The 14,479-nt window shown below is 45.1% G+C and overlaps 1 protein-coding gene across 4 annotated transcripts; it reads left to right on the plus strand.

The window, feature by feature from the left end:
• Positions 1-917: 917 nt before the first annotated feature.
• On the plus strand, positions 918-7,209 carry TIMM10 (translocase of inner mitochondrial membrane 10). 4 transcript variants are annotated; one of them, XM_083511174.1, is made up of 3 exons: positions 918-1,061; positions 1,739-1,839; positions 6,885-7,209. In XM_083511174.1, the coding sequence occupies exons 2-3, from the start codon at positions 1,769-1,771 to the stop codon at positions 7,084-7,086; spliced, it is 273 nt and encodes a 90-aa protein (XP_083367300.1). In that variant the 5' UTR covers positions 918-1,061; positions 1,739-1,768; the 3' UTR covers positions 7,087-7,209. The 4 variants fall into 4 exon arrangements, with proteins under 4 accessions (XP_083367300.1, XP_083367302.1, XP_083367301.1 ...); XM_083511176.1 differs by having other exon boundaries at positions 923-1,061; positions 1,742-1,839; XM_083511175.1 differs by having other exon boundaries at positions 1,061-1,195; positions 1,742-1,839.
• The last annotated feature ends 7,270 nt before the right edge of the window (positions 7,210-14,479 follow it).

Consider the following 14,479-nt stretch of genomic DNA (forward strand, 5'->3'; position numbering starts at 1 on the left):
CTGATTCCTTAATTGTTCAGGTCAAATATTAAAAGCTTGCTTCAGGAGCTGACCAAACAAAAAACAAACAAAAGCACGTCTAACTGTTACATGTTATATAACCTATTATAAATGTTTGCCTTCTGAGAAGTCTTGTTGTTCAATGTAGTAGGCAGCACATAGCACAAGCCTGTGCATATTTACTCAGAAGTAAGACTACTAAATCTAAAGGGCCATAATCAAATAAATGTTCATACAATCACAGCCTTTAAAGCTCCTGGAATATGAAAAGATAGATATAAACATGCAATTCCTTTTTAGAAAGTAATCTGTTGAAAATCCATTTGTACTCACAACTGCCCAAGAGTCTATTATTATTTTCCAGCTAGGTAAACAACAGCAAGTTCGGTGGGTCTACTCTAAGTAAAACTGAGTACCACCCATGGAGTATTTAAATATGCAAATCAAACTGTTTCCCCTCTCCTTTTGATCAGTTATCAAACAAATGTTTGAAAGGCAGCATATTTAATTCAGCTTGTAATTCTTTGCTGTAATGAATTATGAAAGTGTGTGTGTGTGTGTGTGTGTGTGTGTGTGTGTGTGTGTGTTGCACCTTTCAGCTTTTGCTGGATTTCATAAAAATAAACACATAAGAAGTGGAGTTTTCCCTCCTGTGAACTGCTGCGTCTTTGTGTCGCTTTGCAATCCTCCATGCATTTTTATTTACAACCCCTCTCCCCTTCGGCCTGCGTTTCCAGACAAAGGCAGACAAGAAACGCACTAAATAATACACAAGGTAAATAATGCAGGCATGAGGCAAGAAGCCCCTCCGCGGTGGGCGATGACGTAGCCGCTTCTCATCCCTTGACAGCGCAACTGAGGAAATCCCGCCTCCTTCCCAACGTCCATCACCCCCTCCTGAACTCTATGGCAACACGGGCCATGGTCCCTCGCTGGGGAAAAGGAAAAACAGGCCGCCTAGAAAGGCATTATACATGCCAGGAAGTCTCTATGGTTTCCCTGAAAGGCGCGCTGCGGAAGCGCCTGTTCCTCGTGCTTCCGGTTGATATTTGCGGCTGGAGGTGAGCGTTGCTCGTGGTGAGGTAGACATGCTGTCCAACTGGCGGGAGTTGATGGGCAGAGCAGCCCAGGCGGGGGGACGAGGGGAGAGGACGGGAGCTGCCGCCTGGGGGCTCTTCGCTCCCTCCGTGCGCGTGTACGAGAGGAGGGGAGTTCACACGGGCTGTGAGGAATGAGGGCGGTGCGAGGGTCAGGTTGGGAAGCAGTGAGCCGGCGGGATGGACGTTGCCCGTTTTAATTTTGAAAAACAAACAGAGTAGCAGCTCCTGTGCTGTCTTTTTGGGTCCATATTCCCACATTCCCTCACCCCAAGCAGTGGTCTTCTGCATTCAGGTCAGACATCCCCTAATGCAGGGAACCTCTGGCCCTCCAGATGTTGCTGCACAGTAGCTTCCATCATCTCTGGCTATGGGCTGACTATCTGAAGGGCTCCCTGTCCCTGCTCTAGTGGGTCAGCAGAGGGTCAGCGTCTGCTCTTGTCACAGCACTGATCTGTTAGGTGGGGCGCAAACCAGCTCACACTTATCTGCCCTTTTACTGCCAGGACTGCAGATGGACCTGACCACTGAAAAACTGAGTAGCAATCTAAAATACAGACTAAGTGGCAACCTTGTTGAGAGTGTTTGAGTGTGTGTGTGTGTGTTCGAGTCCTTGGGTTCTGATCCTTTGTGTTCTCCAGCAGTGTCAAGGACAAATACTTGAATGTGTGATGGATCCTGTGAGGGCTCAGCAGCTGGCGGCTGAGTTGGAAGTGGAGATGATGGCTGATATGTACAACAGGTACCCACTAACCACAAGCGTGAAGGCTCTCCTCAGTGGTGCTCATTTAAAAGAGCTATAAAAACAATAGAGCTATGAAAACAATACGGGCACTGTATGCTGTGACTTGTGTTTTGCTTCTCTAAGTACCCTAGACTTTCCAAGATTATTCTCCCACAAAAATGTACTATTTTAGGACCTATACCTTACTAGACATTGTACAGAACATATTATTAATGTATACCACCCTTCATCCAAAGATCACAGGGTGGTTCATAAAACAGAAACAGGATAACATCATAGAATTGCCTTTTTAAAAAATCTGATCAAGGTTTCATGTGGTTGAATTGGGAAGCTTACAGGTAGGACATACAGGCAAAGCATCCTTCCCTGTTTTCTGTCTAGCAGCTGGTGCTCGCAGGGGTACTGTATTTGAACATAGAAGTTTTATTTAACCATAGTCGTTGACAGATCTAGGTGTCATAACCTGGTGTCCATCATTGCATCTTGTGTCTGAGAATTCCTTATTGGGTAAAATACTTACATTTGTCCACCCTGAACCTACTGTATGTTAGTTTCATTGGGTAACACTGAATTTCAGTATAATTAGAAATGGCAAAAGATTCCTCTGTTCAGTCAAAATTTGATAAGTCTCTACCATGTTCCACTTAGCTAAATTTAAAAACCCCAAATGCTCTAGTTGCTGCTTGCTAAGTGATCTAGCTGGCCCTGCGCAGGGGAAATTATATCACAAATTAATGCTTTTATTGTGTTTTTATTATTATGCTCCATAAAATGTGTTCTTAATGTTGTATACTACCTGGGATCTTTTGATAAAGGGTGGTATTTAAATCGAATTAATAGTAATAATAATAGATAGACAGACAGACATGGCGGGGATTTCAACAATTGGTTTAAAATATGCTTTGCCACCTTTTTGTTTTTAAGCACCAACAATCTGGTTTAAATGGAACTGATTCATTTTATACAGGCCCAGCTTATCCAAAGACATTCCCCAGCATCTGTCAAATCCAAAGCCCTCCTCCAGATGCCACCATTTCATGCATGCATTGAGACCACACAGCTGTTCCTGTCTAGCTGGCCCTGTGCACGTCAGAGAAAGCTACCTTGAAGTTCTTGACTCTAAGCCTCCTAGCTAGCAACCTAAATTTCTCTTTTAGGATCACACAAGTATTTTTCTCTGTGTCACTAGTGCCAACATGCACCACGTCCATTGATTCCTCCCCACCAGTGTCTGCCAGTTCACTCTACAATCTGCATAACAGTCACATACCCAGTTATCTATATCTCTAATGATTGAATCACCCATGACCAGGATGCCCCAGTCTCCGCCTGAAGGTGTATCCTTGGCATGAGAGGATAACAGCTCATACCCCAATGACTGGGTCATTCTAAGAGTTCATTTTCCTCTTGCTCAGAGTGGTGCACTCCTTCCCCTAGAGCAGGCATATGCAAAGTCCGTTTTGGGGGCCTAATCCGGCCTGCCGGTCAATTTAATCCGTCCCTTGTGGCAGTATATGTCATGGGGTAAAATTGTAAAAAAGCTCCACAGCTTTGGTCGGCCCTCATGCATGTTCACTTCATCAAATCTGGCCCTCTTTGAAAAAAGTTTGGGCACCCCTGCATAGAGTCATTCTGTATGTCAGCAGAGGAGTTGTCACCTTGGGACACAGCATGTCCCCAGAGACCTTGTCCACCAACCTCTCTTGGCTTTATTTCAGGTCATCCACCTTGCCCTCAAGGGAACAAACTGAGGACCAGGAGCTCATTTTACTAAGCACACATCCCTTACTTTTATCCAAAAGGAAGATAGCTGTACGCGTGGCATTCTGTACAATTTATTGTTTGTTTACTTGGGAGCTTGGGACATGTTAGGTCACTAAGGGGCAGGCCAAAGTATTTTGCCCTGACCTCATCCTGCTGCTGAACTCACTCCTTGATGAGGCATCCACAGGGGCTCTCCTCTTGCTTGTGGACCAGGCTCCCTGGCTAGGTTTTTCCAGATTTATGTCCCTGGCTAGCTTTCCCCACTTGCTAATGCAGCTAGTTAGATCAGGAAGTTCTCATTTGAAAAACACCAAGATGTAACACAACTGCTGGGCTTGTTCAAATTCCGGTGAGTAGGAATTTGGAAGGGGTGTGTGAATTTAGGTCATTTTAACACCCTGGGTATGGATATTTTTTTTTTATCAGGGTGGGCAGTGATTAAGTGGGGATTAACTTGCTGTGAAAGTTTGCTTTTAAAACTGAAAATAGCTTTTAACTGGTATATATGGAGCTGAAGCCAATTCTTTGACTTTAGCTTGTATGCTGCACTTAATAACCTTAAAGCAGTCCTACACTGCACTTGTACTGTGGCTTTTTAAAGTGCAAATTGCTCCGTAGTTTTTAACTTGTAAGTTACACTTTAGCTTGGAAAACCTGAACTAGTTTTATTTAAACTGAACTGAAACTTTCAGCTGAATCTTGCCCTTGTGCATTAGTTTCTATACCAGGGGTAGGCAACCTAAGGCCCGGAGGCCGGATGCGGCCCAGTCGCCTTCTCAATCCGGCCTGCGGGCGGTCCGGGAATCAGCGTGTTTTTACACGAGTAGAATGTGTCCTTTTATTTAAAATGCATCTCTGGGTTATTTGTGGGGCAGAGGAATTCGTTCATCCCCCCCCCCCAATATAGTCCAGCCCAGCACATGGTGTGAGAGATGGTGGACTGGCCCACGGCTGAAAAAACTTGCTGACCCCTGTTCTATACTGTCCTTTTCTACCGTCCTTTTTAACTGAAGTCTATACTGTACTGAGCTTGATCTAAAAGCTAAGCCTGCTTTTTAAAATCTAGGCTTACTCTGTCACTAGTTTATTTTTGTTATTTATTTATGTATTATTTGTTTAAACAATTTGTATACTGCTTACCTACAATACTCTCTAAGCAGTTTAAAAAGAGGCAATCCAAAAATAAGTATAAATTAGAACTATACAATCAAACTACAATTAAAATGCCTGCTGGATTATTATTTTTTTAGTCCTCAGAGGTTCAGTCGGGAAGGGGCCTGTCTGACCTCAAGTGGAAGAAGTTCTATAAGACTGGGCCCACAATACTAATGGCAATACTGGTGGATACAAGCCTTGCATCAGAGCCTTAGGGAACCATTAACAGTGACTTCCTCAAAGTGACTTCCTCAGTGATTGGACAAGAATCTAAGCCATTAGATGATCCTTAAGGTATTCTGGACCAAAATGGTTAAGGGTTACTCTGTTGCATGGGGAATCATAAATCTGAGGTTGATTTTATGTTGTTGTTTAATACCCCTCTCTAAAATTGAAATTTTATCTAGGTTTCTGCTATACTGTGGCCCTGCTTGAGTAGAGATGAAAGCTAGGTTTCTACAGACTTACTACCGCTAGAATTTATAGCTCCTGAGTTCTAAGTTTTACAGGATTAAGCTCTTAGCACACAGTGGTCTTACTGTGTTGTTTAAACCAATGATTTATATAAAAGGATCGTACTTACCCTCTAGTTGCTCAGCTGTTTAATTCGCTTGTTGCCTTGACACTGGAGCAGAGACACTTTGTTGCAGGGAATCTTTTTCAGACACCAAATAAGGCAAAGGAGTCAAGCAGACACTGACTACCACAGTCTTCAGCTGGAGGAAAAACATTTATTGAGATTTTTCTAGCCTGGAAGGCATGCAGTCTGGTCCTATGCACATTTATTTGAATGTTCGCTGGGGGCTTACACACAAGTAAGTGTGGAGGGACTGTAGCCATGCAAACTGATTGCATGCATGTTTATTTGGATGTAGCAGCTTAGGTGTTCCTGAAGCTGGTTGGCTACTCAAAAACACTCCTTGTCTGCCTTAATGTACGTCTTAATCATTTCACTGTGAAGTGGACTGTGTGTCCCTGACAAAATGATTGCCTAGGGCTCAGTCGGTTAGTTTTTAAATGGGATATGACAATATCGTGTGTGTTTGTACAATTGGTTAGAATTGTAAACAGATATATTAAGTTTGGGAAATAACTTGCAGCACATTCCTAACCATGTCTATTCAGAAACTAAACCCTATTGAATTTAATGGGTCTTACTCTCAGGTAAACAGGGTTAGAATTATAGCTTTAGAATCTTACACCTGACCTGCTGAAGAAATAGTCTAATTGACAGAAGTTCCCTGCAGTATGTGAAGGATGTCATTTGGGAGAGACAGTTGAAGGATGATGAGGGTTGTAAGAGAGACAGAGGAGGAGGAGGAGGAAGTTAGAGTGGTGATCAAGGATTTATATGGGAAAGTTGCCTGAGTGGAATTGTTTACAGGTAAGATTATGCAGACAGAAGATTTGAACCTGCTGCAGTAGAGAAATAGAGGTGTTTTAACAAGTTTCTTTAATCCCAAAGTTCATGATGCTGATTGACATTCGGTAGTGGTTATTCTGTGAACCACCCTGAAACCTTGTGATGAAGGGCAGTATATGAATTTAGTAGATAATACATAAAATAATAATAGAGTTTTGCATTTGAATGCTTTGTGTGTGGTTTTTTTTTTTTTTTTTTTTTTTACTAATAAGGTACTGTCCTTTATTCCTATATCCTGGGGCAAAATTGGCAGCAGGTGAGTGAAGTGGTGCTGCTCATTTTTGCAAGAGTGTCAGGCAGATTAGGAAGTCTGGAACTGAGATAAACCAGGTTACTCTGTTCTGTGGAGTTACGCACAGTTCCTAAGGGACACTAGGCTTTGCACGAGTTCAGAGCAGCAGAGGCAAGGCCATTGGTAGCCCCAAAAGTGGCATCTCCTGCTTGAAGTGGCAAGTTGCAGAACTTTGGCACTGACGAAAAACACAGATAGATATCTTTAGGATGACTGTGTTGGTGATCATTAGAATTTGGGTGGTGGTAGGGGAGAAACATCATGGCTTTTTAGGCTTTGACAGAGAGCTTTTAGGCAAGAACTGTGATGTGCTTGTTTTAGCTGAATATAAATAAAGCCGGGTCGGAACAGCCAAAAGATGGCCACTTCCTTCCACTCAGGCTCTGTTCTTTCCTTGCTGTGCCCCAGAATGACCAATGCCTGCCATCGCAAATGCGTCCCTCCACACTACAAGGAGGCTGAACTGTCCAAGGGAGAGTCTGTGTGCCTGGATCGCTGCGTCTCCAAGTATTTGGACATCCATGAGCGCATGGGCAAGAAGCTGACGGAGCTCTCAATGCAGGATGAGGAGCTGATGAAGAGGATGCAGCAGGGGGCCGGGCCAGCGTAACACAAACAAATACACGCGCACGCTTTTGATAATGGACAACATGTGCTTACCACCCCCTTTCCCCTACTTTGTGCCTGGACTCTGTGTTGATCCCTCCTTTTGCCAATAAAATGTTGAACATTATATTATCTGTTAACAACCAGGTATGCTGGAGTTTTCGTCCTTCCTTGCTAGGCCTGATGGAAGATGGGGGCACTCTGCAATTCTCTTGCCAAGGAAGATCCTCTTCACCTGTGGGGTCCTATAGAGCTTTCTTGTGCCAGCCCATAAATTTGAAGGCTGCAGAGAGACTGAATGCCTTTTGGCACATCCTGTTCTTCTGGGTGGATTCACTTTCCTAAAAGCCAGTTTCACAGGTGGTTTTGGTGACTTCTTGCTTCTCTCTTGCAATGGCAGAACAGTGGTAGAAGCAGAGTTTATAATCTTTCTTATTTAGGTAATGCTTCAATTACAAGACGTGCTATTTAGACTAAAAGAGTTGAAATGTAGTCCAGTGTTTCCTGACCATGGCCCCTTTCTGACCTGGTTTCCTTCCTGTGGCCTCCCCATGGCCGGGGGGTGGGGCAGCAGCCCCCCAACTAAGTCAAAATCAATAAAAATCTGAGGTTCTGCCCCCCTAACAAAAATCCTGGCTATGCTCATGCCCCCCTCCCCGGTCGTACTGGTAGAAAGGGCCTATTTAAATGTTTTGTTTGTAAATAGAACATGTTTTATTTATCATTTTTATAATTTAAACAAAATACAATTACATAAAATGATAGGAACATAATGAAATGTTGTTGAAGCAGAAAAACAGAATCATAGCGCTGGAAGGGACCCCAAGGGTTATCTTTTTATTGCAACCCCCTGCAATACAGGAAACTCAGCTAAAGCATCCATGGCAGATGGCCAGCCAACCTCTGCTTAGAAACATCCAAGGAAGGAGAGTCCACCACCTCCTGAGGAAGATCCACAATAATACACTGAGGAAGTGTATTATTAAAAGTTAACAACGCTTATTTGACCCAAGTTATTTGACACAGAGGGGGAAACCTACAGATACAGTCCAAAAGGTGCACACGGAGTTCTGTATATATGGGAGAGTTTTAAAATGCAAGTGGTCCTCACCGACCTGGTGCAAACAGGTGTCATCAGGAGAGCCCTGGCTGCCTAGATAAAACACTATAGCCCTCCCCCCACTTACCTGGGAGTAAGGCCCACTGAACTCAGTGCAGCTTTCTTCTGAGTAGACACTTAGTTATTTACTAGTTATTTACTAGATGCAAGTCAGCAGCACCAGACAACCCCGATCAGCTAGGCCCTGTGGTGGATTTCAGTCCGTGCCTTGCAGAGCCGGGCCAACAGTGCCAACGGACCCTGCATCCCTCGGCAACATCCGAAGGCCCTGATCCACTAGGCGCTGGGATGGATTGGACTCTGCGCCTTGCAGAGTTAGGCCCAGCACGTGGCAGCAACAAGCAGCTCTGGCTCGCCCAGCCCTACCCATTGCTACCCCACCACTGCACTTAACTGACCTCTAGGGCTTGCCGATCAGAAGGTCGGTGGTTCGAATCCCCGCGATGGGGTGAGCTCCCGTTGCTTGGTCCCTGCTCCTGTCAACCTAGCAGTTTGAAACCACATCAAAGTGCAAGTAGATAAATAGGTACCGGTCTGGCGGGAAGGTAAATGGTGTTTCCGTGCGCTGCTCTGGTTCGCCAGAAGCGGCTTAGTCATTCTGGCCACATGACCCGGAAGCTGTACACTGACTCCCTCGGCCAATAAAACGAAATGAGCGCTGCGACCCCAGAGTCGTCCACGACTGGACCCAACGGTCAGGGGTCCCTTTACCTTTACCTGTGCCCCCCTAGCCGCGTGCTATGCCCCCCCCCCCCATTTACGCACTTTTCACCATATGGCTCCCGGTTGGGAAACATATAGTCTATGCAAGATCATCTGCCCGTAACAGTGGGAGAGCAAGGGTGCCACATAATATTGTTAGCACAGAAAATCACTTCTGATTATTCAAGCAAGTCAGGAAAGCTACAGGGGAAGTCCAAAAATAAAAATCTGAAGTCACCTGCTGAGCTAACTGCAGAAGTAATTCCTAGCCCTGTATGAATGAGATGGTTCAGTGTCCTGAGTCTTCTTCAAAAGAAGTTTTCAGTAGAGTGTGATACACACATTACCTGGCAGGCTGTGCATGTTAGCACAGTTAATTTTAACTATGAAAAATTTGAAATGAAATGAGCATTAGTGGTCACACTGCTGTTGGCAAGGCACCAAAAAAATAAAATAAAAAGGAAGCTGTCTGCAATTGCAGAAGGCAACCGCTAGAGGGAACTAAAGCCTGTAAGATTGTGATTTTGTTCATATTTATTTCCTTTTCTATGCCTGCAGCAGTAAGGCACAGGGTTTCGCAGAAGTTCAAGGGTGATGCTGGTGAAGGGATAAGCGTGGGCGGCATCTGTGTCTCTGCCAAGAGCAGAATGTATGTCAATCTTAATAGGTGCACTCGGAAGAGAAGGCCATGCGGAAACTCTGACACACTGGAAAACTGGATGTGTGAGAAAAGAATAATAAATGGGTAAACTTCCAGCAGCCCTCACCATATTTGCTAAAACTTAGTTCTTCCGATGTGCTTGTTAAGCCACCTCCACTCTGGTGCTTTTCGTTGGGAGCCCTCGAGCCATTTCTCTGTACGATTTGAACTGGAGATCCGACCTCCCTTCCCTTTGATCCTCTGCAAAGGAGGAGGCACGCTGCTGTTTTTCATTAAACTCTCGCCCCTCCCTCTTCTAGCCTGATTGTAACCAAATGGCCCGTGAAGAAGTGTTTTGTTTCTGGATGTAAACATTTGCTGTGCTTTTCGTTGTGGCCAGCAGGGGGCATTGCAAAACACGTGCCTTTTCTTTCTTTTGATTTTTTTTTTTACCGACAGTGTGTGAGTAACAACTTTCAGGCACTGTTACTGTTATTTTTTTATGAGTATACCTCATAATTGGGCCCCTTTGATTTCTTACAGCCTCATTCTGCATTTTCTAATTAAATACCAGCTGTGTTTAGCCAAAGGGTGACTTATTCAATTAGAGCTGCTTAAAGCAATTAGAAGTTATTTAAAACCACATGCTGGAAGTTATTTGGCAAGCCTTCCTTGTGGTTTGATGCCTGCACAGGGCCAGGCCGTTGCTTTGGCAGGGCTCTCGAGTCCACCCCGTGGTGGCTGGAAAGGGCAAGGGGGAGCTAGAGGCGCAGTGGCAGGAGCAATTAAGGGAGCTAGTAAAAAATCAAGACCTCTCACATCCTGCTAGAAAAGTTCACCGCCTCAGCGGGACTCAGGGGTATTGGATCTTAATCTGTTGCTTATTCTTCCTCGTGATTTTCTGCAGCGGTGAACTTCAAACGTTATGCTTCCAGGTGCTGCTTCCTACATGGATGTGAATGCTGAGGAGTTCCTGCGTGTTTTCCCTGGAGAGCCAGTGTGGTGTAGTGGTTAGACTAGACCAGGGGCCTGCAACCTTTAAGACAAAAAGAGCCACTTGGACCGAAGGAAAACAAAGCGGGAGCCACAAAACCATTGCGACATTTAAAACAGTGGGGAGTGTCAGGGCACACAATGCGCCTCCTCCCCTTGCTAGTATCCACCCCGGAGCCACGGGTTGCTGACCCCTGGACTAGACCATGTTGGACTAGGACCTAGGATACCAGGGTTCAAATCTCCACTTGGCCAGGAAGCTCCTCCCACACTTGGGCCGGTCATGGTCTCTGGGAGAGTTAAATGAGGAGGGGGAGACTCACGTATGCCCCCATGATATCTTTGGCGGAAGGTAGGATGCACATGCAATCAATAACAAATATTCTGAGCCGTGGTCTAGGGCAGACTTGGGGGGGGGGAGGGTGTACTTTGGTTCTTATTAGAACACTAATACAGAAGCTAAAAAGTGGCTAAAAGCTGCAGTCCTGCTTACCAGGGCTTGGGAACCTGTGGCCTTCCAGATATTGAATTCCCAACTCATCCCTGACTTGGTCACAAGAGCTGCCCTAGACCACAGCTCAGCATTTACCAGGGAACAAACAGCATTTCCCTATGAACTCAGTGGGGCTTGCTGCCATGTAGTCTTTCAGAAGACGCTGCTCTAAAGGGGGGGTGTGTGCAGAGAATACACTTAGAAAGAAGGAACGGGGAGGCTTTTAACACACTGAGCTGAGCCCCGGGATGGGATTTGTGCACCAGATTTGAGCTTGCTGTTCTTTTCTCCAAAACCCCACTTCTGCACTCCCCCTTATACACTCTTCATTAACCAGCTGAATTTGGGGCCAGAGAACCAGACTTTTGCATCCAGTGGAAGTCCAATTGCTTATTTATTGCAACCGATCCAGAGGTTGTCTGGGAAATCTTGATCTATTATTACTTTCACACTTTTGTTTAAATAATGTAAGTCACACTTCAATTTAGAAAATAATAATTCTCGGCATCTTACAAATAAAACAGTAAAATACATAGTAATCTACCTTTCCCCCCCTGCCCATGTTCAGATCATACAGGTACTTGGGTGGGATGGAGAACATCAAACCATAAGGCCCTCCAGGCTACTCCCCCCATTAGCCTTGCTTTGCATCCCAGCCAGAATGTGCCTTTGAACTCTGATAATGCCTCTTGCTTGGCTGGAGGGAGGATAGAAAGTAGAAACAAGCCTACTGTTAAAAGGATAACATTCATATTCATGACTCTGCCCACCATTGACGTGCGGCCCTCAGAAGGTTGTGCAGAAGAGAAGGTGGCCCTTGAGCTGGGAAAAGTTCCCTTCCCTTTGTCCTAGACTCTGGGCCTCTCCATCCTCTCTCGCACCCACCCACCCACCCGCTGTGTGAACTGGGAATGTGGTGGAGCACAAACTGAACCCTCTTGGCAAGTTTCAGAAGCTTATCTGTGGTTACATATCTTCTCATTGGAGGAACCCTCCCAAGTTTTCTAAAGAACATTGTCCTGTGGGCTATTCTTGGAATCTGCTGTCATGTATATTTTGGCAGAAGTGTACCAAAAAGGAAGGGACTTTGCAGAGTTCGTTTGGAAGCCTCCACCTGCAGCCACCAATGCTTGCAATTTGCTTTTAATTGGCCCAACTGGTTTTACTTCCTATATGGTTTCCTCAAACAAGTTGTTTTCCTGGCATTTCTCCACTCCAAGGATATGCCTTGCAGCCCAAATGTACAGGTCTATTGGGGTGACGGCAGCCCAGCTGATCCCGTTGCTGGAACCAGCATGTAAGTCTGCCATGGGACAGTCCCCATCGCCTTCTGGCATGTCACCCTGCCCAATGCCAGACTTGTGTCTGACTGGGCCCATTTATGCAGGTCTATCTTTCCACTGTAGGGGTTTCAGTAGCTCACAAGGTAGAGCTTTTTGTGTCAGCTATACTTTCCACATGTACGATGCTGCAGGAAAGCAAAGCTGCGTTTGTTCCTCTGACATGATCACTGCCCCATAAGCTCCAGGCTGACTTGCATGATACACATCCAATTAGGCCTGGAGCCACTTCCCTCGGGCTCCTTTGCCTTCCTTGGCATTCATATGGTACATAAGCGACTCACTGCTGGTTATAACCTTTAAAACCCTCGTCTGCATATGGGGGCATGTAGTTCCGTTGCCCAGCTCACCTCCCTCATTAACCAGCTACCTTGATTTCTCCAGACCTGCCCTTTCCAGAATCCTTCGTTGCATTTCCAGCTCCGTTTGCCCTTCCAATTAAATTGGACAGGACTAACTCATCATTGCTTGCTTCAAGGTTATTTTGAGCAGCTATTTTATGCATTCTGTCCTCATTACCTACCGGTGCTGCATCCGGCAGCAGTTTTCTCCTATGGGCCGAAGGCATTTAACATCTTCACTGCATACCCAAGAACCCTTGGAGGGGGGGTTGGACAAAGGATCTTATATGTGTTCAGGATGTTGAAATGGCCTGGAATAGGCTGTGTTTCTTAATTACAGGAGGAGCTTTGAGCTATTTCTCTTCTGGCATGGTTCCACATCACATTGTCATAAATAAAATGGAAAGAAGAATGGATTGGAAAGCTGCCTCCTGTAAGGTGGGGGGATGTGTCGGGTTGCGGAAAAAGTGCACTCAAAATGTAGCCAGGAATGAATCGCAGCGAATGAAGGAGCAAGGGGTTTTCCAAAGGAACAGTTGTGGGTCTTCCTGCTCTATTTGCTGTTTTAATAATGTGCACAGAGGAGTGTGGAGGATGCTCATCTACCATATTTTTTTGCTCTATAACACTCACTTTTTCCCTCCTAAAAAGTAAGGGGAAATGTGTGTGCGTCTTAAGGAGCGAATGCAGGCTGCGCAGCTATCACAGAAGCCAGAACAGCAAGAGGGATTGCTGCTTTCACTGCACAGCGATCCCTCTTGCTGTTCTGGCTTCTGAGATTCAGAATTTTTTTTTCTTGTTTTCCTCCTCCAAGAACTAGGTGCGTCTTGTGGTCTGGTGCATCTTATAGAGTAAAAAATACGGTAGTTTGCTAGGAATACAAATCCACAACTCCAGGTTCAGCAGTCCAGGGGTTGCCAATGTGATGTCCTCGATACAAGGCTGGAAAACAATTCCCACTGTTCCTGACCATTGGCAGTGCTAAGTGGGGTCGATGAGAATCAAACAACATCTGGAAGGTACTGCATTGGCTATGTCTGGATTAGACAATGACATGGATAAACTAGAACATGGGGCTGAAAACAAAAAAAGTAAGTCCTCCAGCTAGCAATGTAAGAAGAGCCCTCCTGGAGCAAAAGAAAAGACCTACCAGGTTCGGCATCCTGTTTCCTGCCATGGCCAGCTGGACAATACAAATCTTATGGTGCGCCCACATTTGGAATACTGAGTACAGTTCTGGTTGCCTCTCCTCAAAAAGGATACTGTAGAGCTGGAAGTTTCAGAAAAAGGCAACCAAAACAATCAAGGGGAGGGAATGACTCCTCAAGGAGGAGAGGACATTTGGGGCTTTGTAGTTTAGAGAAAAGGTGACATGGTGGAAGTGCATAAATCTATGCATGGTGCAGAGCAAGCCGATAGGGAAAAGTTTTTATCTTTTCCTGCATTAACACTAGAACTCATGGGCATCCAATGAAGATGAACGTTGGAAGGTTCAGGACAGACAAAAGAAAGTTTTTCTATACACAGCACATAGTTAAACTATGGTAAACTGTTTATTTCAAACCAAAGCTCAGCTCCTGCACTTCAGTCCAATAGGGTTGAATGTGTGCAGAGAAGAGAAAGGGGAAGCACAAGGGTGTTCTGAGTTGGATTTTTTAAAAATAAAATAAAAAAACCCAATGACTCAGTTACACAGAGGAACGGTTAACTTAGAAACATGCTGTCTTGCAACATTCACTGCACCCTATGCATTTAATCTAGCTGCATC

This window comes from Podarcis liolepis (assembly GCF_965112155.1).
Source record: "Podarcis liolepis genome assembly, chromosome: 1".
Taxonomy (NCBI): domain Eukaryota; kingdom Metazoa; phylum Chordata; class Lepidosauria; order Squamata; family Lacertidae; genus Podarcis; species Podarcis liolepis.